Source organism: Engystomops pustulosus, chromosome 2, assembly GCF_040894005.1.
Source record: "Engystomops pustulosus chromosome 2, aEngPut4.maternal, whole genome shotgun sequence".
In the NCBI taxonomy this organism is placed as follows: Eukaryota; Metazoa; Chordata; class Amphibia; order Anura; family Leptodactylidae; genus Engystomops; species Engystomops pustulosus.
Genome location: NC_092412.1, coordinates 162,797,164 through 162,822,426, shown reverse-complemented (window position 1 = coordinate 162,822,426; position 25,263 = coordinate 162,797,164). Strand labels below are relative to the sequence as shown.

The 25,263-nt window shown below is 44.4% G+C and overlaps 1 protein-coding gene across 1 annotated transcript in view; it reads left to right on the top strand.

Annotated features, from left to right (window-relative positions):
- Positions 1-4,817: 4,817 nt before the first annotated feature.
- The window catches only part of PPARD (peroxisome proliferator activated receptor delta), a 76,240-nt gene continuing 55,794 nt past the window's right edge, over positions 4,818-25,263 (top strand). The window contains exon 1 of the mRNA XM_072137186.1: positions 4,818-4,933. Within this exon, the coding sequence (XP_071993287.1) occupies positions 4,924-4,933 (10 nt within the window). The 5' untranslated portion in view covers positions 4,818-4,923. The remainder of the gene's footprint in view (positions 4,934-25,263) is intronic.

The following is a 25,263-nucleotide window of genomic DNA, read 5'->3' as shown; positions in this document are numbered from 1 at the left end:
CTCCTCCATCTACATATTTTTTGCAATGATGTTTGTTATAATTTTTGCATCTGTGTTTCTGTTTATGTAGACTGAGGAGAGGTGGGTGAAGGGTGTGTATTGAGTTCAAAAGCTGATTGGAGCATGCAGTCCCGGCTTGGTAATAGTTACTACTATCAACCAGCGAGACTGTATAATGATTCAATGCCGATATAGGAATGAAGGAGGCGATCGTAATATGTAAAGCACGAATATTGAACGAACATTTAAAGTTTTTAAAAATTTTTTTTTTTAAATTTGTTTACATGTAAGTAAGCTTTTGTGTATTTTTATATACAAATTAACATTGGTTTGTATGGCAATACATGATATCATGTTTATGCGGATGGAAGGTCTTTGTCTCCCTGAGTTAGGGGGGAAGTAGTTTTGTGTCAGTGTATGTGATTTTTTTTTTTTTGTATAAAACCACCGAAGATGACGCCAAACACCATGCCCCAGAAGAAGCCTGAATAGGCGAAACCTGGGTCGGGTGAGGTGTTTTAGGCGTCTTATGCTTTTACTATATGCGCGCTTTTAAATTGGAATGTGTGAGTATATACAATAAATACTATTTCCCTTTTGAACCTGGCAATCTGCACTATCCTTTCGCATACCTCCTGATGTAGGTTCGGGAACACACCGCGGACACGGTAACAAGATGAGGATTGTGTTTCAACCCACTAAAGGAGGACGATCGGCGATGCAAGGAGTTGGGGATATCTTTTATTTCCAGTCCATGAAGAGGTGGTGAGAGGCTCTCGCCATTTGACAAACAGTATGAGGAGTAGAGCACTAATTTTATATCTTTAACTCTGTAATTGCACTCTGCCTGTGTCTAGTGCTGAATTGGTATTAAGATCCCAACACAAACACTGCTGTTGGCAATCTTTAGTGTCTGAGAGTATGGATCACACACTCATACACACTATTATCTCTATCCCAATGTGAAGGAAACTGCGACGTTCCAGACCCCTGAAGTGTACTTAAGGTCACTCAGTTATCCTTTTATAAACACTCCCAGAATGCACGGGTTCTGAGAAGCGCAGGAAGTGGTTTAAAGTTGTCCACACAACAATGGATATGGCACAACAATAAATCACAGCCCCGAATGGCTATAAGATCCCTCTCACTAGCCTCAGTGAGACAAAATATTATCAGCCTTGTGCTGCCACCAGTTCTCCTTTAATATAAGCACGGGATTATATAGGGTGAGGGACCAACCCGGTGGCATGAATAGGCGAAGAGAGAAACCTGGAAGTGAGATTCGTGATCGAGATAAAAGAGCAACGCAGGTTAAGTTTTATATTTAATTGCCTTAAGGGCACACTAGACAAAACAATATATACAGTTGGGATATATACGGTTACACAGAGTTCAAAATACATGACTGGCTACAAACAACAACAGTTTCCTTTGTTTGTGTGTGGCTAATGAAACCCGATGGACCACACCTTCTCTGCTCTTGGTGGTAAAGTGGTTCCCAGACAAAGACAAGACCCATTCAGAGGTGCCTGATTATATCAGGTGCGGACACACCTCTGCCAACCTTACAGGAGGAGTCATGGGTCCCTCCTACCTGGTACTACAACCAGTGCCCTGGAGAAGCCATAGCTTCTCAAGGGGAAGTTGCAGGGTCATGGTTCTGGTATCATTGGATCCAGGTGAATCCATGGATCGCATTGACACCAAACCTGACCCATTTTATATGGTCCTATCCAGAGATATTGATATCTCTGGAATAGAGTATCCTAGAGTTCCAGAAATCACAGCACCTGAATTTTATGAATCCAAAAATGTATTTGTTCTTCTGGTGAATAAAGCTTCATTACAGACACTTTACAGCTGATCATTGCAAACTGGGACTATAGTAAAACATTTAGAAAGCTTCACCAGAGATCAGAGGGGTCTGTCTGTAACTATGGATTGTCTATGGAAGTCGGTATATTGGCAAACTGCATAACACCTTATCGTTTTTGTTTCTTTCAATGTCTAGTGTGATAGCGTCATTTTGAAAATCAACTTTAAAGTAAGATGTAAATTGGTTGCATTAAGTCAAGGAGGCATAGAGTTTAACACTGCAGTCAAGGTTGGCACGCCTTCTCCTCTGTGATTGTGATCATGCATCGGACTTCAGGAGATTTGTTTAGTGATGTCTCTGAATGCAGGGCCATCATTTACAGTGAAGGGGGCTTTCTGAGGAGAAAGGAGCTTGACTTCAGTGTTAATATCTTTACCTCCTTGACTTTATATGACTAATTTACATCTCACTTAATAGATGATTTTCTGGATAATGCCACCATACTGGGTCATTAAAGAAAAACAATCTGGAAGGTGTTCAGCTGCTTGTCAACATACTGGAAGTGGTTTATTAGTTCAATTTCTGCTGACAGGTTCCCTTTAAAATGGTAGCATTGAAAACATCATCAAATGTCGGAAAAAATTGGCATTGATTGTAGTTCATGAACTTGTTACCAGCATTCTCTATGAAGTGTAAAATGCATACAGTCATGGCCCTAGGTTTTGAGAATGACACAAATATTATATTTTCACATGATCTGTTGCCCTCTGGTTTTTATGTGTGTTTGTCAGATGTTTTTATCACATACAGAAATACAAGTGCAATCATATTATGAATAACAAAAGCTTTCATTGACAGTTAGAATGAGTTACTGCAGCAAGTCAATATTTGCAGTGTTGACCCTTCTACTCCAGGACCTCTGCAATTCTCCCTGGCAGCTCTCAATCAACTTCTGGACCAAATCCTGACTGATAGCAGTCCATTCTTGCAAAATCAATGCTTGCATTTTGTCGTAATTTGTTGGTTTTTGTTTGTCCACCCGTCTCTTGATGATTGACCGCAAGTTCTCAATGGGATTAAGATCGGAGGAGTTTCCAGGCCATGGACCCAAAATCTCTATGTTTTGTTCCCTGAGCCATTTAGTTATCACCTTTGCTTTATGGCAAGGTGCTCCATCATGCTGGAAAAGGCATTGTTGATCACCAAACTGCTCTTGGACGGTTCGCAGAAGTTGCTCCTGGAGGACATTCTGGTGCCATTCTTTATTCATGGATGTGTTTTTAGGCAAGACTGTGAGAGAGCCGATTCCCTTGGCTGAGAAGCAACCCCACACATAAATGGTTGCAGGATGCTTTACAGTTGGCTTGAGACAAGACTTGTGGTATCGCTCACCTTGTCTTCTCCGAACAAGCTGTTCCAAACAATCGGAAAGGGGATTCATCAGAGAAAATGACTTTACCCCAGTCCTCAGCAGTCCACTTCCTGTACATTTTGCAGAATATCAGACTGTCCCTGATGTTTTTTTCTGGAGAGAAGTGGCTTCTTTGCTGCCCTCCTTGACACCAGGACTTTCTCCAAGAGTCTCTGCCATACAGTGCGTGTAGTTGCACTCACACCTGCCTGCTGCCATTCCTGAGCAAGCTCTGCACTGCTGGTAGCCTGATCCCGAAGCTGAAACACTTTTAAGAGACGGTCCTGGCACTTGCTGGTCCTTCTTGGGCACCCTGGAGCCTTTTTGGCAGCAATGGAACCTCTCTCCTTGAATTCCTTGATGATGCGATAGATGCGATAGATCTTTCTAGCTGCGATACTCTTCCCTGCTAGGCCAGTTTTGTGCAGTGCAATGATGACTGCACATGTTTCTTTAGAGATAACCATGGTTAACAGAAGAGAAACAATGATGCCAAGCACCAGCCTCCTTTTAAAGTGTCCAGTGGTGTGATTCTTACTTAATCATGACAGATTTATCTCCAGACCTGTCCTCATCCTGACCTGTAACACCCACACCTGTGTTACTGGAGCAATCACTGAAACAATATTAGCTGCTCCTTTTAAGGCAGGTCTGCAATGAAATTGATATGTGTTTTGGTGGAAAAAGTTCATTTTCTAGGTAAATGTTGACTTTGCAATTAATTGCTGTAAAGCTGATCACTCTTTATAATATTCTGGAGTATATGCAAATTGCCATTATAAAACCTGATGCAGTAGACTTTGTAAAAATTAACATTTGTATCATTCTCAAAACTTATGGCCATGACTGTAGAAAGTAAAAGTGTACATGTCAGCCTTCTTATCTTACACAAACAAGTGTTTTCTCCAAAGAATTTGTTGATGGATGGAGGGATGGATGTTGAATATGATTTTATGTCGTTAGCAACATGCAACATAAACAATATGGATAGAACATTTAAAAGTGAAGTGAAATATTTCCCTCTAAGAACAAACCAAAGAAAATGTTTACATGGGAATGGGAATGACTGCATTGTTAGATCAGGATACTCATGTGCAGTCTATTTAAGGTGGGGAAGTAAGAGATTTTAACCATACGGAGACTTTGCCAGTAACAGCTGCCTTTATCTACAAGGTAGCTAAAAGAGGAAATGTTTTCCTTAACCCATCCTGGAAACATTTTTGCATATTTCACAGTCTAATGTAATATATATACAACTGTCTGTAAAAGTGTGTCAAATGCTAATATTGCCTTTGCAAGAAAAGTTTAATTACTTTACGTGGTTTACATCACATGCCCCTTTATGAAAGTTTTTAATTTTTTTTTTATATTTCAGCATGCCATAATTATGTATTGTATTTTCCACTCACAGCAGAAAAGCAACAGAATGTTATACAATAGCACTCACAAAAGTACGCTGAAATTGTTGTGTACCAAGTAGGGAGGGAAATGGTAAGTTGAAGGGATGCATAAGCCTGTGGAAGGGAAGAGGTCAAAGAGTTTGTTAGGAATGCCTTAAACACTTTCCACCCCCACATCACACACATTCCAGCAGCCTGCTGTGATGTCATTTGAGTCACAGGAAGTTACAGAGCTGGAAGGGGGATGGTGTGGCTCTTTAAATTAGGACTAAAAAATCCTGTCACAGCCAAGACAGATGAAAGAAGGTAAAAATTGTAGTAAATTTAGCTCTTTATACCTGTGATAATGTTCAATGATTGGTATCTCCGTTAATGCTATATGTAGCAACTTAATGTTTAGTATGAATGTTTGGTTTGTGTGCAACACCCATAAACAACAGCAGTATATGGAATTGCATGTAATGTTTTTATATGTAGCATTCTAGGAAGTTTACAACAGATTAAGCAAACATTTAATTTTAATGTGTTACATTTAAACATCTCTAGTTACATTTCTAGTTTGCCCTGAATCTTGATGAGAAATTTTATTTGTTTTTATAGACCAATTTATCTAATGATATGACAACAGTCTGTTGACATATCATATCAGAGGGCCATGGGAGTGTGCATTTGTCTGCAGTGTGCAGTGTCTTATCACTTTAGATAAAGTGACTTAACCCCTTCAAGACCAAGTTTTACATTTTTTTGCATTTCCATTTTTTACTCTTCTTCCACATTCCATAAATGTTTTCTTTTTTTCATTAATTAAGCGTTGGCTTGCTCAATGTGAGACAAATTTTATTTTCTAGCGGCACCATTTAATATTCTCTGCCATTTACATGTCGAGATGAAATCTCTCAGTTATTCTTTGGATCAGAAAAATTGCAGTGATACCAATTATTGTTTTTAATTGTTTTTATATATTAAATGATTGTACATTTTGGGACTTGGCGATACCTAATACGTTTATGATTTTACTTATATGTGTTCTAGGAAAAGGGGGTGATTAGAATTTTTACATATATATTTTTTAATTTTAGTACTGTATTTATACAATGGGTGGTTTAATAATTTATACAATATACTGCTTCTATATTACTATAATATAATTAACATAATACAATTTTTTTGGTGTAATTTATAGAGCCCCTAACATCTCTGAGGAAATAGAGGGTCACCTATATAAACAGATGGAGCGGGCTGCACAGGAGGGGACCGTAGTGATAATGGGAGACTTTAACTTTCCAAATATAAATTGGGGTCAGGGCTTGTCTTATAATTTTATGGTGCAGCTGGTAGAAGATCCCACAAGAGGTGACGCATTGTTGGACCTTGTGATTTCTACCAATGAGGAGATTGTCCAAAATGTCAGTACCCGGGAACCCCTTGGGAACAGCGATCATAATATAATTATTTTCCTCTTAAACTTTAAAAAGCAGAAACAGGTGGGAAAATCGAAAACTTTGAATTTTAAGAGCGCTAATTTCCAAAAATTCAGGGCTGCAATACAGGATATAGACTGGGATCAGATTCTGTCAAACGATGATGCTAATGTTAAATGGGAGAAATTCAAATCTATCCTGGGTTTTTATACTTCTAAATTTATTCCAATAGGTAACAAGTATAGACGGGCGAGATTACACCCTGTGTGGCTTACAGCTACAGTTAAAAGGGCAATTAATGAGAAAAAGAGGGCATTTAAAAAATATAAATCTGACGGGTCACCAGAGGCTTTCGATACTTACAAAAAACTTCAAAATCAAATCAGCCAAAATACAAAATGAAAGACAGGTGGCTAAAGATAGCAAAACAAATCCCAATAAATTTTTTAGGTATATCAATGCAAAAAAAAATGGGTCAGAACAGGTTGGACCCCTTCTGAAAATGGGGCATCGGTGACTGGAGACCAAGAGAAGGCGGAGTTACTTAATAGGTTTTTTAGCTCCGTTTGTACAATAGAAGAGAGAGAACTTCTGACTTGGGTGGTGCCAGTGCGGGTCATGCACCCTGTAATATACTAGACTGGCTAAATGTAGACATTATTCAATCTAAGCTCAATAAAATCAATGTGTACAAAGCTCCTGGACCGGATGGGTTACACCCCAGAGTTCTTAAAGAACTCAGTTCTGTTATTGCTGTACCACTGTCTAACATCTTCAGGGATTCCGTAATGTCTGGTGTGGTGCCAAGTGACTGGCGCAAGGCAAATGTGGTGCCAATATATAAAAAGGGCTCTAGAACTTTGCCAGTCAATTACAGGCCTGTAAGCTTAACTTCCATTGTGGGGAAAGTATTGGAAGGGTTAGTAAAAGACTACATACTGGAGTATGTGACATCAAATAGAATAATAAGTGACAGCCAGCATGGGTTTACTAAGAATAGAAGTTGTCAAACTAACCTTATCTGCTTCTATGAGGAGGTGAGCAGATGCCTGGATGGAGGAGCAGCTGTGGATATTGTGTTCTTGGACTTTGCAAAGGCATTTGACACTGTCCCTCATAGACGCCTGATGGGTAAAATTAGGGCTATTGGTTTGGCAGAAATCATTTGCAATAGGATTGAAAACTGGCTGAAGGATCGTATCCAGAGAGTTGTGGTCAATGATTCCTACTCAAAATGGTCACCAGTTATGAGTGGTGTACCTCAGGGTTCTGTGCTTGGCCCACTACTATTTAATATATTTATTAATGATATAGAGGTAGGAATTAATAGCACTGTGTCTATTTTTGCAGATGACACCAAGCTGTGTAGTGTAATACAGTCTATGGAGGATGTTCATAGGCTGCAGGGTGACTTGGACAAACTGAATGTTTGGTCATCCACTTGGCAAATGAGGATAAATGTAAGGTTATGCACCTGGGGGCCAATAATCCAAAGGCAAAATATGTCCTTGGGGGAGTAAATCTGGGAGAGTCCCTTGTTGAGAAGGACCTGGGGGTACTTGTAGATCATAAATTGAATAACAGCATGCAATGTCAATCAGCTGCCTCTAAAGCTAGTAGGATCTTGTCATGTATCAAAAGTGGTATGGACTCTCGTGATAGGGATGTAATATTACCACTATACAAGGCACTGGTTCGGTCACACCTGGAATATGCTGTCCAGTTCTGGGCACCGGTCCATAAAAAGGATGCCCTGGAGCTGGAGAGGGTTCAACGTAGAGCCACAAAAATGATAAGGGGTATGGAGGGTCTTAGTTATGAGGAAAGATTAAAAAAAACTAGATTTATTTAGTCTGGAAAAGAGACGACTAAGAAGGGACATGATTAATTTATATAAATATATGAATGGTCCATACAAAAAATATGGTGGTAAGTTGTTTCAGATTAAATCAAATCAAAAGACGAGAGGGCACTGTCTCCGTCTGGAGAAAACTAGGTTTAATCACCGGAGGCGACAGGGCTTTTTTACTATGAGAACTGTCAATCTGTGGAATAGCCTGCCTCAGGCACTGGTCACAGCAGGGACAGCGGAGAGCTTCAAGAAGGGTCTAGATGCCTTTTTACACCTATATAACATTGATTGTTATGTTATATAGAATTGTTTCCCCTAAATCCCTTCCTCATCCAATCCCTACCCTTCCTTGGTGGAACTTGATGGACAAGTGTCTTTTTTCAACCGTATAAACTATGAAACTATATATCATATATTAATATAGAAATAATATGGACAGCTATGGGAACCTTTAATAGGCTCCAAGCTGTCACTGTACCTCCAATGATGTTCCTGAGGGCACCAACTGCTATAGGTGCCGTGGTCAGGTGCCAGGACTGTGGTGTCAGTTCCCGGCAGGTGTCAGCTGTGTAATACAGCTGACAACCGCCAAGTATGGAGAGGCCCAACGTATTTAACATGGGCGGTTATGAAGCGGTTAAAGGGGTTGTCCACTTTAAGCAAATAATTGACATGGGTTGTGCAAGGAAAAGTTAAATAATTTTCCAACATACTGTTAGAGATTATAATCTAGGGCTCCAAAGACCCTTCACAGTTGTATGGTGATTTCCAAATTAACTGCTATAACCAAAAGGCCTTTCTCTCATATAAACAGAATGTTATATTATCCCAGCTACAAAATGTACTGATGGTGCCTCCTTAGTAACCAAAATAAGATAAGGAGAAGAAAACAGGCTGAATGACAACTATCTCAAACAAGAGTCAAGGAGAAGCAAGCAGGCAAGCGAACAGATTACACAAGATGGCTGAATCATGACATGGCTGGACAGTGGACAACATGACCCGTGGCTAATACAAGACTTGTGACAACTGGATTTGAAAAATGTTGGATTGTCATAAGAAACAGGATTAACAATAATAGCTGTTTATTGTAGTCTAAGGCTAACATCTGGTAAATTACCAACAACCAGAGGTTCGTTTGTAACTAGGGGTTGTCTGTAAGTCGGGTGTTCTTAAGTAGGGGACCGCCTGTATATTGAAAAATTTAATAACTTTAACTTGCACAAACCCTTTGAGATTAAGGGACCTTAGGAGGTGACTTCTGTATTTTTGTATTGTACTGTTTCAGTGAATTGTAACTTTACAAAATTTTATTGCAAAACCTTTATTATATGGTCCTCATTAGTAAAATGGACTATATAAGTGCATCCTGAGCAACCTTCAAGGGGGCATACTGCAATGTGGGATGTATACAAATTGCCCATCTGGAAGCCCATCTAAATTTTGGAGACTGAGCTCCATTGACAATATTGAGGGGAGTTTTCTGCCCCTGAAGCAGAAACTCATGGAGCCTGGTTTGGGTATGGAAGTATGGAAGTTCAGCATGAGGTAGAAGTTAGTTAGCTAATATATAAAAGGTGGGGTAGAGGAAAGAGTTATAGTAAGTCTACTTATTTTTTTTTTTTAAGTTTTTATTTATGCATTTTTTAATAAATTTTAATAACAAAAATTAAACTTTAACAATTTAACACAGCAGAACACAGCAGAACACAGTGCTTTATTTTGGACCATATACAGTAACACAGGCAATCATAAGTACATTGCAGAGCAGCAGATGCCACTGAATGAGTAATAGACAGGATATTCCAGGTAAAAACTGGAGCAGTTGTGTTCAGCCTTAATACATAAAACAAGACAACATACACAGAAGACAAACATTCACGCATACCAGCATTCTACCATCCCCAAGCTTTTGTAGTATAAGAGTGTAGCACTTCAGATACTCTAGAGACCAGTATACGGGTTCTCGCACCATCTAGACCAGATGAGATCAAATTTCTGGGGGCACCTCCTATTGACGTACACCGAGCGATAATGTGGGATGGTACTATTAATAAGCATTATCCAACGTTTCAAGGGCGGGGGTCCTGATCTTTCCAGGACATAATTACTACTTTACGAGCATAGTACAGAGTAAACCGAAAGAAAATCTTGTCGTAGTGGCCATTAATTACTGCGGGGGACATTAAGCGTGGAAAGTTAAAGTGGGTATTCAGGAATTCCAGGACCTCTGACCAAAAGGTAGCAACCTTTGGGCAGGCCCATACGCAATGCAGAAAGGACCCAGAGGCAGCCTGACAGCGGAAGCATAAGTCATTTGGCATAAAGATATACAATATAATCTTGAAGGGATCAAGTATACCCGGTGCAGAAATTTGGACTGTATCAGGAAATCCCTAGCGCTCACCACCACAGCTTTATCAAAGGGTCTATTACCCAGTGCTTGCAAAAGACCGTAGACCTGGGTGAGCAGCTTAGGGAGATCCGCAGTGTCCAACAAATTTTCCAACTTTGAGAATTTAGGTATCAGACATACGGAGCCAAACTGGGTCTTAAAAGCATGATGTAACTGCGTGTAATGAAAGGAGGCTATGGCAGGCAGAACATGCCTGTCCCGAACCTCAGTAAAGGAAAGCAATACCCCATTTGTATTCAGTAGATGAACTAAAAACTTCACCCCAGCCGCTCCCCACATCGTCCACCCAGGAAGAGAGAGGAGATGAGCAAGCCATGGGTTTAACCAGAGTGAAGTCCTAGGCGAAGGGGAGTCAGCCCCACCCCCCAACACCTGGGCTCTCTGCCAGCATGTTGCTATGGTCCGCATAGGGAGAGGAACTTTTAAGGGGGATTTATAATGGTAAAGTAGGTTTGTTATGGCTTCGTATGAACCTACAATAGCCCCCGCTAGGGCAGTAGCAGCATTACCCCTGTCAATATCAATCCACCATTGGGCATATACCATCTGGGCAGCCAAGTAGTATAGGTATAAGTCAGGGGCTGCTAATCCACCCCGTTATTTAGGGGCTTGCAGAAGAGCCAGGCTAAAGTGTGGTGACCCACCCTGCCAGTAGAAGGATCTAAGGATACCATACAGGAGTTAAATAAGCTCTTAGAGAGTAGCACAGGGCAGGCATGAAACAAATACAGGAACTTAGGGAGAAAAATCATTTTGAATATATTAATGCGTCCGTATAGGGAGAGGTGGAGGGAGGACCAGGCCTTCAACCGGGTTTCAGTTGTGGAGATCAGGGGTTTAATATTCAAGTCCGTGAATGCCTGGACCTTACGTGATACCTGAACAAAAATGTATTTAAACTGTGACTCTACTTGGACTGAAACAGGAAGAAGACTATTATCTATTTCCTCATCAAATAAAGGAAAAAGGACCAATTTGTCCCAGTTGACTCGCATGCCCGAAAGGGATCCATAACGGTCAATCAGAGACAGCAGGGACAAAAGGGACGAGCCGGCATCTGCAAGGTACTTTAGGGTGTCGTCCGCATACATGGAAACCTTCTCAGTAATAGTGCCTCTGACAATGCCCCTAATTTTATCTGAATGGCGAATGTAAATAGGAGAGGGGATAACGGGCAACCCTACCTAGTGCCCCTAGCCATGGGAAAGGACGGAGGGATGTTAAGGTTGGTTCTGACCCTGGCCTTAGGCGCAGTATATAGGAGTTGCACAAGGGCTGTAAACCGAGGGCCTAACCCCAATCTAGGCAGTAGGGCCCATAGATAAGACCACTCAACAGAGTCAAATGCCTTGCAGTTATCTAAGGATAGAATAAAACCTGGGTCACGTGTATCCCCAGCCTCCGCTATATTTAAGTGTAGTCTTTGGATATTAATATCGGTACCCCTACCTGGCATAAAATCAGTTTGATCCACGTGGACCAATGATAGGATAACTTTGTTTAGTCTTGTAGCGAGAATTTTGGCCAGGACTAGGGAGATTGGCCGATATGAATCAGGGAGTAGAGGTTTTTTTTTTGTTTTTTTTTCCTGGCTTAGGAAGGATTACAATAAGGGCCTCTCATAGACTCGGGGAGAGATCCATGTTCTAATGCGGTTAAGTACATTTGTAATAGGAGCGGAGTCAGAACATCACATCTTTCATTATACCATTCCCCACCAAGCCCATCCAACCCTGGTGTCTTACTGGAGGGTAATGTCTGTATAGCCGATTCTATCTCCTCCGCTGAGATGGGGGCATCTAGTTCAGATGCCTGAGCCGGAGTTAAGTGCCATAGAGGGAGTTCATCCAGGAATTGGGCCATCTCAGCAGGGGAGGCAGATGATCTAGAACAGTATAGGGAGGAGTAATATTCACAAAATACAGTGTTTATAGACCTAGGGTCCGTAATTATGTCACCTTTTGCGTCCATGATGGAAGGTACCGAGACACAAGGGCGCTCGGCTCTCGAGAGGTATGCTAGGAGTTTCCCGTTTTTGTCCCCAAACTCAAATATAGAAGCCTCCCTGGCAAGTAGGCGTTTGCTAGTGCGCTCTTTAGCAGATGCCAGATGAGCCCTCTGTGCCTGAGCCCACGCTCTTTTGCGATCAGGAGTAGGGTGTGCAAGATAGTCTTTCTCTGCTGCCATTAAGGCAGTGGACAGTTGGCCCTCGGTTACATTTAGTGTTTTCCTATGCCCTGCAACCCCAGACATGAAGGCCCCCCTTACAGAGGATTTCCCACAATAGCAGTTTATCATGGTGTGAGGAATGTGTAGCCCAGAACTCACTATGTGCCGTCTGAACCGCCTCCCAAACTGTCGGTGAGAGAAGCCAGGCCGGGTGAAAGCGCCACAGATGCGAGTCGCAGGGTGGACCTACACGAAGGTGAAGCAGCATAGCAGAGTGATCCGAGGCACTACGGGGGCAATAGGATATTGAGTCTACATAGGGTAATAGTTCAGGGGAACCAAAGTCTATGCGGGAGAAGCTCTTATGTACAGGGGAATAAAATGAATATTTTCTATCTTGGGGGTGTTTACTGCGCCATAAGTCAGTGAGGCTAAGCGATAGGAGCCAATCATTTAAACGAGGAGAGGCTGAATCCAGGCCACTTGTGCGGTCAACCAGGGGGTTAGGAACTGCATTGAAATCACCAATACACAACAACAGCGGACCTGGGGGCATTGCTGCCAGTTTACTGGCTATTACATGGAGTGTGGCGGAGTCAAAGGGAGGAGGCATGTAAATTGCTGCAATTGTGAAGGAGAAACCGCACAAGGCACAGTGCAGAACTACATACCGCCAAAGTGATCCTGTGCGACTTGTATTACTTCTATGGGGAGAGATATAAGGATTGAGACCACCCTCTGGCATAGATGGAGTATGAGGAATGGTAACCCCTGGCCACCCAGGCCCTTTTCAAGGCAAGGACCTTCTGGCCTGTCAGGTGGGTTTCCTGAATACCTACAATGTGAGGGGTATTTTGTTTAATCGTATCCAAAATCAGATCACGCTTAAATTTGGAATTCATGCCCCTGACATTCCAACTCATTATTTTGATTGGTGCCATATTAACGGAAAGGAAACGGGAATGGCCTGACCAGCGAGGTACCTTGTATGACATGTAGGAGGAGGAGGTAGATTCCAGCAAGCACACTTTCTTCCATACGTCAGAGACAAAGGCGAACTAGTATTGAGACACGTAACAGAACGAGCAAACTACCCTGAAAACCCATTGTCTAACACCCTAATAGTAGTAGTGCAGACCTGGTGGTTCCCAACTAAACAAACCCTTACCGATTTTCCAAGGACCCTGACCTGTCCCAGGATAAATATTTTCAGGATAGCTTTAGGCAGCCATATTCAGAAGAGTAGAGGGGAGGGGATGGGAAGGGAAAATGAGGGGTGGGACGGAAGAGAAAAAGAGGAGGACCAGGAAGGAAGGGGGGGGGGGAGATGGTGGGGGAGGGGGGAACAAGACAGACATTGTGTTACATATCATCTACCCGTAATGCTTGATATGATAAAACAATGAGTATAAAGAAACTTGTAACTCAGACGTTTCTTACGAAGTGTGTGATAATACTAGCACAATTAGAATGTAAAACCACAGAGAGCCTCTGTCCATTTTCATTCAGCAGGGGGAGGTACCCCAGTGGCCTGAGCCACCCTGGGGGCAGCATCCGCCCAGTGGAGGGCCTCAGCAGGTGAGGTGAAGAACCGGGTCTTTTGACCATCCACAATGCGTAAACGTGCTGGGTACATCATAAAGTATTTGTACCCCTTTTCCCTGAGACGAGCGTGAGCTTCATTAAATTGGGATTTGCTTCCACACTGAGCCCGAGAAATCAGGGTAGAAGGACACTCTGTTGTTGGCATATAGAATCTCCCCTTTGGTACGAACTGCCCTAAGGATAACGTGTCCTGAAAGTGAAGCAAGCGGGCAAGAAAAGGTCTAGGGTTGCCCCCTGGTGGGCCAGGCTGGATGGAACCCGATGGGCTCTTTCAACTGAAAGGAAAGGGGAGAAGGTGTCTGCTGGCAGTACATTTTTAAGCCAGGTTTCAAAAAAGGATACAAGATCAGGACCCTCAGATTTTTCAGCTAACCCAACCACTCGAACGTTGTTCCTCCTAATCCGGTTTTCGAAATCATCGCCCTTTCGATGGATGCCATCATTTGTCGTTGTAGTTCACTGATTTGTGCCGGCATTGGCCTCTGGACATCCTCCACGTCAGACACTCGGCGTTCAGTTTCCTTGATTCTCTCCTTAGCCTTATGTACATCATGTCTCAACAGCACAGAATTGCCGTAGTTCATCGACTTTTGTAACTAGCTTGACTTGGCAAAGATTAATGGCCGCCAGTACCTCGTCAAACTTGCGATCTAGTGCTGCAGATGGACCCGGTGGGTCTGATATGTCCGCTGAGAACGCCGGCTGGGGCGGACTTTGGGAGCCCTCAAACCAGAGGAATCTGGAGGCCTTTCCGGAGAGCAGGGTTGTGTGCGGGAGAATTTCCCCAGTTCTTGAGCAGCATTAGACTGTATTTGTGCCAGAAATGCCTCAGAAGTAGAGCACGTCTGGGCATCCAATGGCTCCAATGACTGAAATTGAGGGTCTTCCAGGATAGACTCGTCATCCAAGGGTGGTGCAGAGGCACTGGATGCCATTTTTGATTGTTTGGCCGCCATCCTTCTGTTACCCATAACTGCGACCAAGGCAGCCGAAGAGAGGGGCTAGTTGACAGCAAACACCAGGAGAGCAGGCCCAGCACAGTTGACCCTGTAGGAGTTCATATAGAGCGGGTACCAGAGGAGCCGTCACAGAACAGTTGTGACCCAGTAGGGGTTAATATAGAGCAGGTACCAGGAGAGCAGACACAGCACAGTTCTAGGGGTTAATATAGAGCGGGTATCAGAGGAGCAGTCACAGCACAGCTCTGATCCAGTAGGGGTTAATATAGAGCAGGTACCAGGAGCAGGCAGAGCACAGTTCTGTCCCAGCAGGGGTTAATATAGGGCAGGTACCTGGAGAGCAGTCACAGCACAGTTCTGACCCAGTAGGGGTTAATATAGAGCAGGTACCTGGAGAGCAGTCACATCAAGTGTGCATGGTCAGTGGTGGTATGGAGAGTTGCCAGCAGCCAGTGTGCGTCCTACCTCCTAGCCAAGAAGTCCAGATAGCCTCTGGGAGGATTACACCTGCCACGACCGCATGGAGCAGAGGCAGGGTGGCCTGCAAGATGGCGTCGGCCATGTGTTCGTCCGCCAGGAGTAGATGGCCGCCCGGCTTCGCCACCCCACCGGGCAGACGGGCTGGAGCAGCAGCGTGGCAATATCGCTGATGCAGCGCCACGTGGGAGCGGCAGCAGGTAGCAGACCCGGCAGTATCGGCACTCCGTGATCGCTGCCGGGATACGTGGTCCAGGGGAGACAGGGCCGATGAGTCAAGAACAGCCTGGAATCCGGCAGAAACTGATGCCGGATCAGAGCGGACCGAGCACCGAGCCCAGGGGAAACAGGTGAGGATGATTGTAGCGGGGAACGGCTGCCCAGGGAGTCGGGGTGCAGGTCAGGGCCCAGGAGCTCTTCGGCACGCGTCCGCTTAGTCCGCCATCAGGCCACGCCCCCCCGAAGTAAGTCTACTTATGATCCAAAGCTGCATTCACAAATGGGGAGGCATTAATCAGGGCTAGAAGCCCTGAAATAATCGCAATGCTAGCTTATGCTCGGCGGGGCTTTCATACGCCAGCACTCGTGCACCAGCATATGATAAATAACCCTCATGATATTGTTGTCGAGTTTTTCACTGTGTTTCACACTTGCCAATGAAACACATCAATGCTTTGGTTCATGCTTCTAGTTGTGATATTCCACAAGCTGTTTCTAGTATCCCTGCATTTACAAAATGCATGGTTATTGTTAAATGACAACAATGGGGCAGATTTATCAAGCTGTCTGAAAGTCAGAATAGTTACCCATGGCAACCAATCACAGCTCAGCTTTCAGACAGCTTGATAAATCTGCCCCAATATGCGTTTGTAGGACTCTGAGTTTATCTGGGAAAGATTAATTAATTTAAAGAGGCATTGGGGTAGATGCAATAATGTGTTGATTTTTAGACCAGAACTAGACAGCTAACTGCTTCTCCAAATTAATCACTTTCTGACGCAGGATGATTAATATGGTACAGTATAAGACTGGTGAGTCAAACTTTGCACCTTCAAATAATTGTTCGAGTTTTCAGTGCTACAATAATGGATTTTCTTGTGCCTAGTCGGAATTTTCTAGCGCATGAATGAGCTGCTTTCTGTGAGACTAAGCCTCCTTTTAACCAGGACATTCCCCTTTCTCACAAGTCTAAAAATAGTCTAAAACCCTCAATACACGCCATTTCTGGTGCAAATTACTCCAATATTCTGGTGTAGACAGATTGTTACATCTCACACATTGACTTGTTTAAAAAATGTATGTGTTTTAAATGTAGAAAAAAACAAACCGAAAATGCCATGTTTTACTTTATTTATATATGCTATGTTAATACGTTAACCCCTTTGTGTCCAAGCCATTTTAGACCTTTAGGACCAGGCCTGATTTTTAAAATCTGCCCTGTGTCATTATAGGAGGTTATAACTTTGTGATGCTGTAACATATCCAAGGGATTTTGAGATTGCTTTCCCTTCACACATTGTACTTCAAAGTAATAGAAACATTTTGATAACTTTTGTGTATAGTTATGAAAAAAAATGGCAAATATTTCAAAAAATTATTCATTTTTAAAGCAAATATTTCTAAAAATTATTCATTTTTAAAGTTAAAAATGTTCTGCTTTTCAGGCAGATAGCCATAGCACCCAAGTAATTTTACAACTAACATTTCCCGAATGTCTGCTTTATATAGGCATAGGGTTTTATGCATCCTCTCTCTTTTTTAGGTTGTTAGGAGGTTCAGAATTGTGGGTGCAATTTTTCTCATTTTTATGAAAATCACCAAAACCCTTATTTAGAGGCACCTGCTCAGCTTTAAGAGACTTTGAGAGGCATAAATAACAGTAAAACCCCATAAATTATGCCATTTTAGAAACTACACGCCTCAATGTGTAAAACTTTAAGAAGTGTGTTAACCCTTTAGATGCTTCACAGGGTTTAAAACAAAATGGAAGTGTAATTTACAAGCTGTAATTTTTTTTAGACAATATATTAATTTTGGCCAAAAATTAAACCGTCACAAAGTATTAAATGACGAAATTACAAAGTTCAAAAGTTTGATACCCAATTACTGCCAAGTATGAGAATGCCCCATATGTGTTGGTAAACCGCTGTAAGGGCACACGGCCGGGCATAGGACAGAAGCAGCGCCATTCAGAGCAGATCTGCAATGTCACATTTTACAGGCTATAAAATGTTTATTTTTTTGTAATTACGGACGTTGTTGTCACAATCTCAGGGGATTAGTCCCTTAGGACTAAGTAAGTGGACTCCCTGGACCACCGCCGGAGATAACAACCTTAGCCGCACCCGGGAGCAGAGTCTAAGTGAACTCTTCGCCAGAGCCCGCCGCAAAGCGGGATGGTCTTGCTGCGGCGGGGAGTTACCAGGTCGCTCCGCGGGTGCGACTAGGCCCACGGTGGCAGCCAAGGTAGCGACACGGGGACCACGGGCAGGCAGGCAGGACCACGGGAAGGTAGGCAGGACCGCGGGAAGGCAGGCAGGACCACAGGAAGGAAGGCAGGACCACGGGAAGGAAGGCAGGCAGGACCACGGGAAGGAAGGCAGGCAGGACCACGGGAAGGAAGGCAGGCAGGACCACGGGAAGGAAGGCAGGCAGGACCACGGGAAGGCAGGCAGGACCACGGGAAGGCAGGCAGGCAAGACCTCGGATGGCAGGCAAGACCTCGGACGGCAGGCAAGACCTCGGACGGCAGGCAGGACCTCGGACGGCTAGCAGGACCTCGGACGGCTGGCAGGACCTCGGACGGATGGCAGGACCTCGGATGGCTGCTGGAATACCGGAGCGCCACAGGATACCAGGACCGCCACAGGATAACAGGACCGCCACAGGATAACAGGACCACTATAGGATACCACGGGAACACAGGAAACCAGGAACACGGAAACACCACGGAACACGGGAATCACAGAATCCACAGAGGCGTCTGGAAACGCTCAGGAACACGGAGGGCTTTCTCTTCAGTAACAGGACATGAAGATCCGTCAGGGGATGCTGGGAGTCGCCAGGCTATATAGCCAGGAATGCCAGAGCCAATAAGGAGGACGCTGGCCCTTTAAGGCTGGGAGAAGTCTGCGCGCGCCCCCTCTAGTGGCAGGAGCACGCGACTGCATGGAAACAGCATGCAGCCTACACGCTGGGAGCAAGAGTGCAGCCCAGAGCCAGGAGAGGTAAGTGAGAGCTGGGGGAGCGGGGACCGCGGCAGCAGGCACGGGTGCACCCTCAATCCGTGCCGAGGATCGCGGGTGTAACCGTGACAGTACCCCCCCCTTAGGGCCCCTCTTCTCTTCTTCTTCAGCCCGCTGTTCTTCTTTCTTCGCCTGCTCCAATTCTTTTTGGTGATGAGACACCTTAGGAGGAGAGAAGGCACCGGGAAGACTTGGGAAGTAGCAGGCTGGGTTGGTTCTAGGCACACCGGAGCGGCCTCAGGGGAGGCCGGAGCAGCCGTGGGAATCTGCGGAGTCTGGGGCGCCACTTGGGCAGCACTGGCAAGCTGCAGAGTCACTGGAGCAGCCGTGGCAAGCTGTGGAGTCTGGGGCGCCACTGGAGCAGCCATGGCAAGCTGCGGAGTCTGGGGCGCCACTGGAGCAGCCGTGGCAAGCTGCGGAGTCTGGGGCGCCACTGAAGCAGCCGTGGCAAGCTGCAGAGTCTGGGGCGCCACTGGAGCAGCCATGGCAAGCTGCGGAGTCTGGGGCGCCACTGGAGCAGCCGTGGCAAGCTGCGGAGTCTGGGGCGCCACTGGAGCAGCCGTGGCAAGCTGCGGAGTCTGAGGTGCCACTGGAGCAGCCGTGGCAAGCTGCAGAGTCTGGGGCGCCACTGGAGAAGCCGTGGCAAGCTGCGGAGTCTGGAGAGTCTCTGGAGCAACATTGGCAAGCTGAGGAGGCTGAAGAATCTCTGGAGCAGCTCTGGCAATCTGAGGAGGCTGAAGGGTCTCTGGAGCAGCTCTGACAAGCTGAGGAGGCTGAAGAGTCTCTGGAGCAGCTGCGGGGAGCTGCGGAGCCACTGGAGCAGCTGCCGGGAGCTGCGAAGCCACTGGAGCAGCTGCCGGGAGCTGCGAAGCCACTGGAGCAGCTGCCGGGAGCTGCGAAGCCACTGGAGCAGCTGAGGGGAGCTGTGGAACCACTAGAGCAGCTGCGGGGAGCTGCGGAGACACTGGAGCAGCTGCGGGGAGCTGCGGAGACACTGGAGCAGCTGCGGGGAGCTGCGGAGACACTGGAGCAGCTGCGGGGAGCTGCGGAGACACTGGAGCAGCTGCGGGGAGCTGCAGAGACACTGGAGCAGCTGCGGGGAGCTGCGGAGACACTGGAGCAGCTGCGGGGAGCTGCGGAGACACTGGAGCATCTGCGGGGAGCTGCGGAGACACTGAAGCAGCTGCGGGGAGCTGCTGAGACACTGAAGCAGCTGCGGGGAGCTGCTGAGACACTGGAGCAGCTGCGGGGAGCTGCTGAGACACTGGAGCAGCTGCGGGGAGCTGCGGAGACACTGGAGCAGCTGCGGGGAGCTGTGGAGGCTTGGGCGCCACTGGAGCAGCTCTGGGAAGCTGCGGAGGCTTGGGTGCCGCTGGAGCAGCTCTGGGAAGCTGCGGAGGCTTGAGCGCCGCTGGAGCAGCTCTGGGAAGCTGCGGAGGCTTGGGCACCACTGGGGCAGCTCTGGGAGGCAGTAGAGACACTGGGACCAAGCTGGACCGGCGAGGTAGCCAGACTTGAGGTGGTTCAAACCTGGACCGGTTTATTAGAAATTGTCTTTGGATATATAATATTATCTTGGTCTCTTTCCAGGATGACCTCTATACAGGCCAATCCTAAGTGGTGCTCGATGTTTGTGTATGTAGCTGTGACGTCGAGGGTAGCTAGTACAAAATCTTCCTCACAGGGAAGTTCATTCAGAATATTGATAAGATGGGAGAAGTCCCTTAGATAACTAGATAACTTAGATAACTAGAAGTCCCTTAGAAGTCCTCACCTAACATGTAAGTTCATAGCAATGTAGCAGCCCTTTCCTCTCTCCACCACACGTCAGATCACACAGGAGGCTGCAGAGATAACACAAGCAACAGGCTGAGCTCTGACCTCTCTTGATGCAGTCCTCCTCCTCTAATCTTCACTCCTGACTGTCCCTCCATATTATCCTGCTGTCCTGCAAAGTAGCCCCTGTCCCTGACTAGCAGGAAAGTAGCTAAAGATCAGCAACATGTGGGAACCTGTCACCTATTTATCTATCCAAGTACTATAATCTATCACCTGTCATCTATCATTTATTTGCTATCTATTTCCTATCTATCCATCTCCTACCTATTTAAATATCATCTATATATCCATTATCTATCCATTTTTCCTATCTATCTTCTATCTAGCAATCTTTTCACAATACATAGGGACACAAGCGTACAAGCTGTGATTTGGTCACAATTCCTTACAAGAAACACAAGAGATGCAATTAACGTCTCCAAAGTAACATACAAAAATGCAAAAGTTTATTAGTAAAATAAAAACAACTAAAAAGGTCCATGTTAATGCACAGAATTTCAGGGACAAAGAAGTACAAAGAAGTGTCCCTGAAAACACCCCTCACTCCTGCCAAGTGTCAAATATAATCAAACATGATACGTGACCTTCCGAATAAATGGTATGACAAAATAAATGAAATCAGAAAGATCCCTGACTCAATAGTACAATCTATGCATACAAGTGGAGCAAAAGAATGTAATCTCACAGCATCATGGTCGGTCAAGCTGACAATAGTGCAAGCATGTCATAGGTCTAGATAAATTCAGGGGAGGCCAACCCCGCGCATAAGAACTACTTGCCCCTGAGGATGTCACTTGGGAGTGACGATACACGTGAGCATAGCTCCCAACCATCCCGATTTTGCCAGGAAAGTCCCGTTTTTCTTACCTCTGCCCCGCGTCACGGGCAGCTATGAGATTGTCACAGATTTTCTCCCCAGGTCCCGTTGTGTCCCGGTGCTGTGTCTGCATAGTAAATACTTTGAAAGCCTGAACTCACAGTACAGAATGGCTTCTACAGACATCGGGAGGGAATCCTTTTCAGAGAAGTGTCGGGCTTAGCGGAGAGAGCAGGGACCACGTCATCAGCTACAGATCAGCATCTATCCATATATGGTCACTGCATCTCCTAGGGTTCCCCAGAGCAGACATCGGGCAGGGAATCCTTTTCAGAGAAGTGTAGGCTTAGCCGGAGAGCAGGGACCACGTCATCAGCTTCAGATCAGCATCTGTCCATATATGGTCTCCAGGGCTTCCCCAGACACAAGCTCAGTATTTAATTAAATAAAGTTTTGCCCAGGCTGAGATTTGAACCTGGGACCCTCTGCACTGCAGACAGGAGTCTTAACTAACTGAGCTGTAAGCCCAGTGATACAGAGCTGAGGATTTCTGGTAACTAAGAAGTGTTATCTGCCACTTACACTGTGACACAGACTTACTGCCCTGATATATAGAGAGGGATCTTCTCAGAGATTACTTATGTTAATTATTGAAACTATTATTATTATAAATTTTATTATTTTTATTATTATGGAGACGATTATTAATAATAGTAAAAATAATAATAATAATCTCCATAATAATAATAATAATAGTCTCAATAATTACAATAATTTCTGAGAAGATCCCTCCCTATATACCAAAGCATTAAATCTGTGTCACAGTGTAACAGTAGTCATAGTTCTTAGTTACCAAAATTCTACACCTAGATAATCACAGGCTATAGCTCAGTTGGTTGAGGCGCTGTGTCATTATTGTATATGGACACAGCAGGTTCTGGGTTCAAATCCCAATGAGGATAATTTTTTTTTTTTTTTATTGAGATGATTTTTATTATTATAATATGGCTAAAATTTGGGGCGTGGCCAGGGAGTGATTGGGGGTGTGGCGTGCCGCCATTTTGTCCCTCTTTCCCTTTCACAAATGTTGGGAGGTATGCACGTGAGGTTTGCCTCCCCTGCACCTATCTAGACTTCCAACATGCCTGGCCGACCATGATAATGTGAGAACACAGTGGGGCACATGTACTAACAACAGAGCAGTGTGTACTACGTGCAGTTAACCTGTGTATAGTGAAGGATGTGCCAGACACACAAGTCAGACACACTTCTGTCAGACTTTGCATGTAAATTCTGGCGCACGGTCTGACTGAGCGCTGGAACGCCCCCTAAAAATATATATATATATACACACACACCACACTCACTGTGACTGGTGAGAAATAATATATAACCTGTCACTCCTCAGTAGATATATACACACACACACATATATTACACACACCTGCACACACACTATACTGAGCTTTTATTTTCATACAGCTTTGAAAAAATGATAGCTGAGCTGTGACTGATTGCTATGAACAACAGACTGTTTTATAGTTTTTATAAATAAGGCTGATATGAAAGGTTCAGAATGTTATTTATTATAAAGGTGTGTGTATACAGATATATATGTATGTGTATATATAATATATAATTCATTTTCTTATTCAATTAGTGACCAGTTAAAGGAAAGCAGTGTCAGGGCTTTGGTAGGTGAAATACAGCATCTATAACAGATTCCTGCTGTGCTGACGATCAGTAGAATCAGGAGAATCTGAAGGCTGAGCGCTCTGTAGTCTGAGATGAGGCCAATGAGTTGTGAAATAACTGCCTCTGTCAGTGCTTTGCATGTGCACGGCTAGGCCCCTCCCACACCCACTTTTGTGTGGAACAGAATAGAAGCTGAACAAGAAGCATAATAACAAATAGAAAGGTATTTTTAATTTCAGGTAACCATTACATATAGATTTTTGAAATATTTTAACCTCTTTGAGAGCTTTTTGGAGTAATTTGTTTTGTGGCATAACCCCTTTAATCTCAAATTTGACTTAAAGGAAACCTACCACTTCAAAATGGTCATTTTGACCTAAACATACCCCAAGGTAAAGGTATGTAAGTTGATGCTGGAGGTGGTCTTGTTAAGGCAGATAAATGTGCATTTTCGCCAAAAAATCTATTTTTCCACTATTCATATTACCCCATTCGACACAGCAGGACGCTCGGTGCTTGGTGTTGATCAGGATAATGCACACGCCTTGCGTGTGTGAAACTGCTCCCCTCACCCTCTCTCCCTCGCTCCCAAGAGCCGTTGACGTCACAGAGATCTCGGAAAGCACTGGCGCATGCGAACTTATCTTAATTTCGCACGGCCATCCGCTTTGTATTGTGGCCGTGCAAAATTAAGATACAGTGCACATGCGCCAGTGCTTTCTGAGAGCTCGGTGACGTCACCGGCTCTCGGGAGCGAGGGTGGGAGGAGCAATTTCACACACGCAAGGCGCTTGCATTATCCTGATCATGACCAAGCGCCGAGCATCTTGGTGGTAATTTGGGATAATTTGATTAGTGGGAAAAATAGATTTTTTTGGCAAAAGTGCGCATTTATCTGCCTTAACAAGACCACCTCCAGCATCAGCTTATATACCCCAAGGTAAAGGGATGTTTAGGTCAAAAAGACCATTTTGAAGTGGTAGGATTTCTTTGCTGTAGCAAATATGTTATTTACCTTATCGAATGTCAATGTAACCTACAGTATGCAGACAGGACAACTCGAGCACTACATTGCAGAGTCAACCAACACAGATATAATATTAAACACAAGGTCCTCAAACATGTGCTCTAAAACACTGTGCGCTAAAACATAAAGGAGAAGGTAAAATAACAATCACTCCGATTGATTTAATCAGCCCCGAGACCAAGAACAGATTTCGGACTCTAAAGAGAAAAGAAACATATTGTTTATACCGGCTGAATACTTTGAAACCAGCAGGCCTGAACGAAATGACAGAAACAGTGCTCATATAACCATTCATCATAACCTAGATTTATGATCCTGATCAGATATCCTTATCTCTCCAGGCCTCCATAGCCCTCACACTATGCAATACAGTCTAGATCAGTGCTTGAGATCATTGTAGCAAGAGAATAGGAATAGGCATATTCCGCCTAGCGAGTATTTCTTACCGCATGCACACTACAAACAGGAATAACACATTCTTATATCCTTGTTATTTTAAATATTTTATGTCTTTTATGTTTGTATACATGTATTTATTATTCATTAATTTATCTTACCATAAATCTGTTATCAATATAGTAATGTTTTTACCTAGGAGGCGGAGGCTGATTGTAAAAATTTTTTATCAATGAACACTACTTGTTAGCAAGTGACATTAAGCTGACGTAATTCAAAACAAAACTTTATCCTGCCAAACAATTATGTATATAAGCTGTACATTTATGCTACATTACATGTCTCGAAATGTGTTTCACAGAGCAAACCAATAAAGAAGTTTAATCAATACAAAGCTGCTACTTTGAATGATTGTCGCCAAGAACATTCTGGGAACCCCCATCCACGGCCCATCTAAAAGAGAAGGCTGAGGTTAAATAAACTTCTTCTGAGAGTGCACCATTGAACTTGACCCTAGCAGATGGATCATGGGATAGGGCCTTTATTCTCTCTCTCATGTGAGGTCCCAAGCCTATTGAGCGCAGGGTGGCCCCCAGTTCATACAATCGAAAGCTTTTTCAGCATCTATATATAGTAGACACATGAGGTTCCCGAAGGTCTTAGCCCTCATGTTTAATGAAACTGGAACAAAACCCATCTGTTCTTGATGGATCAGGGA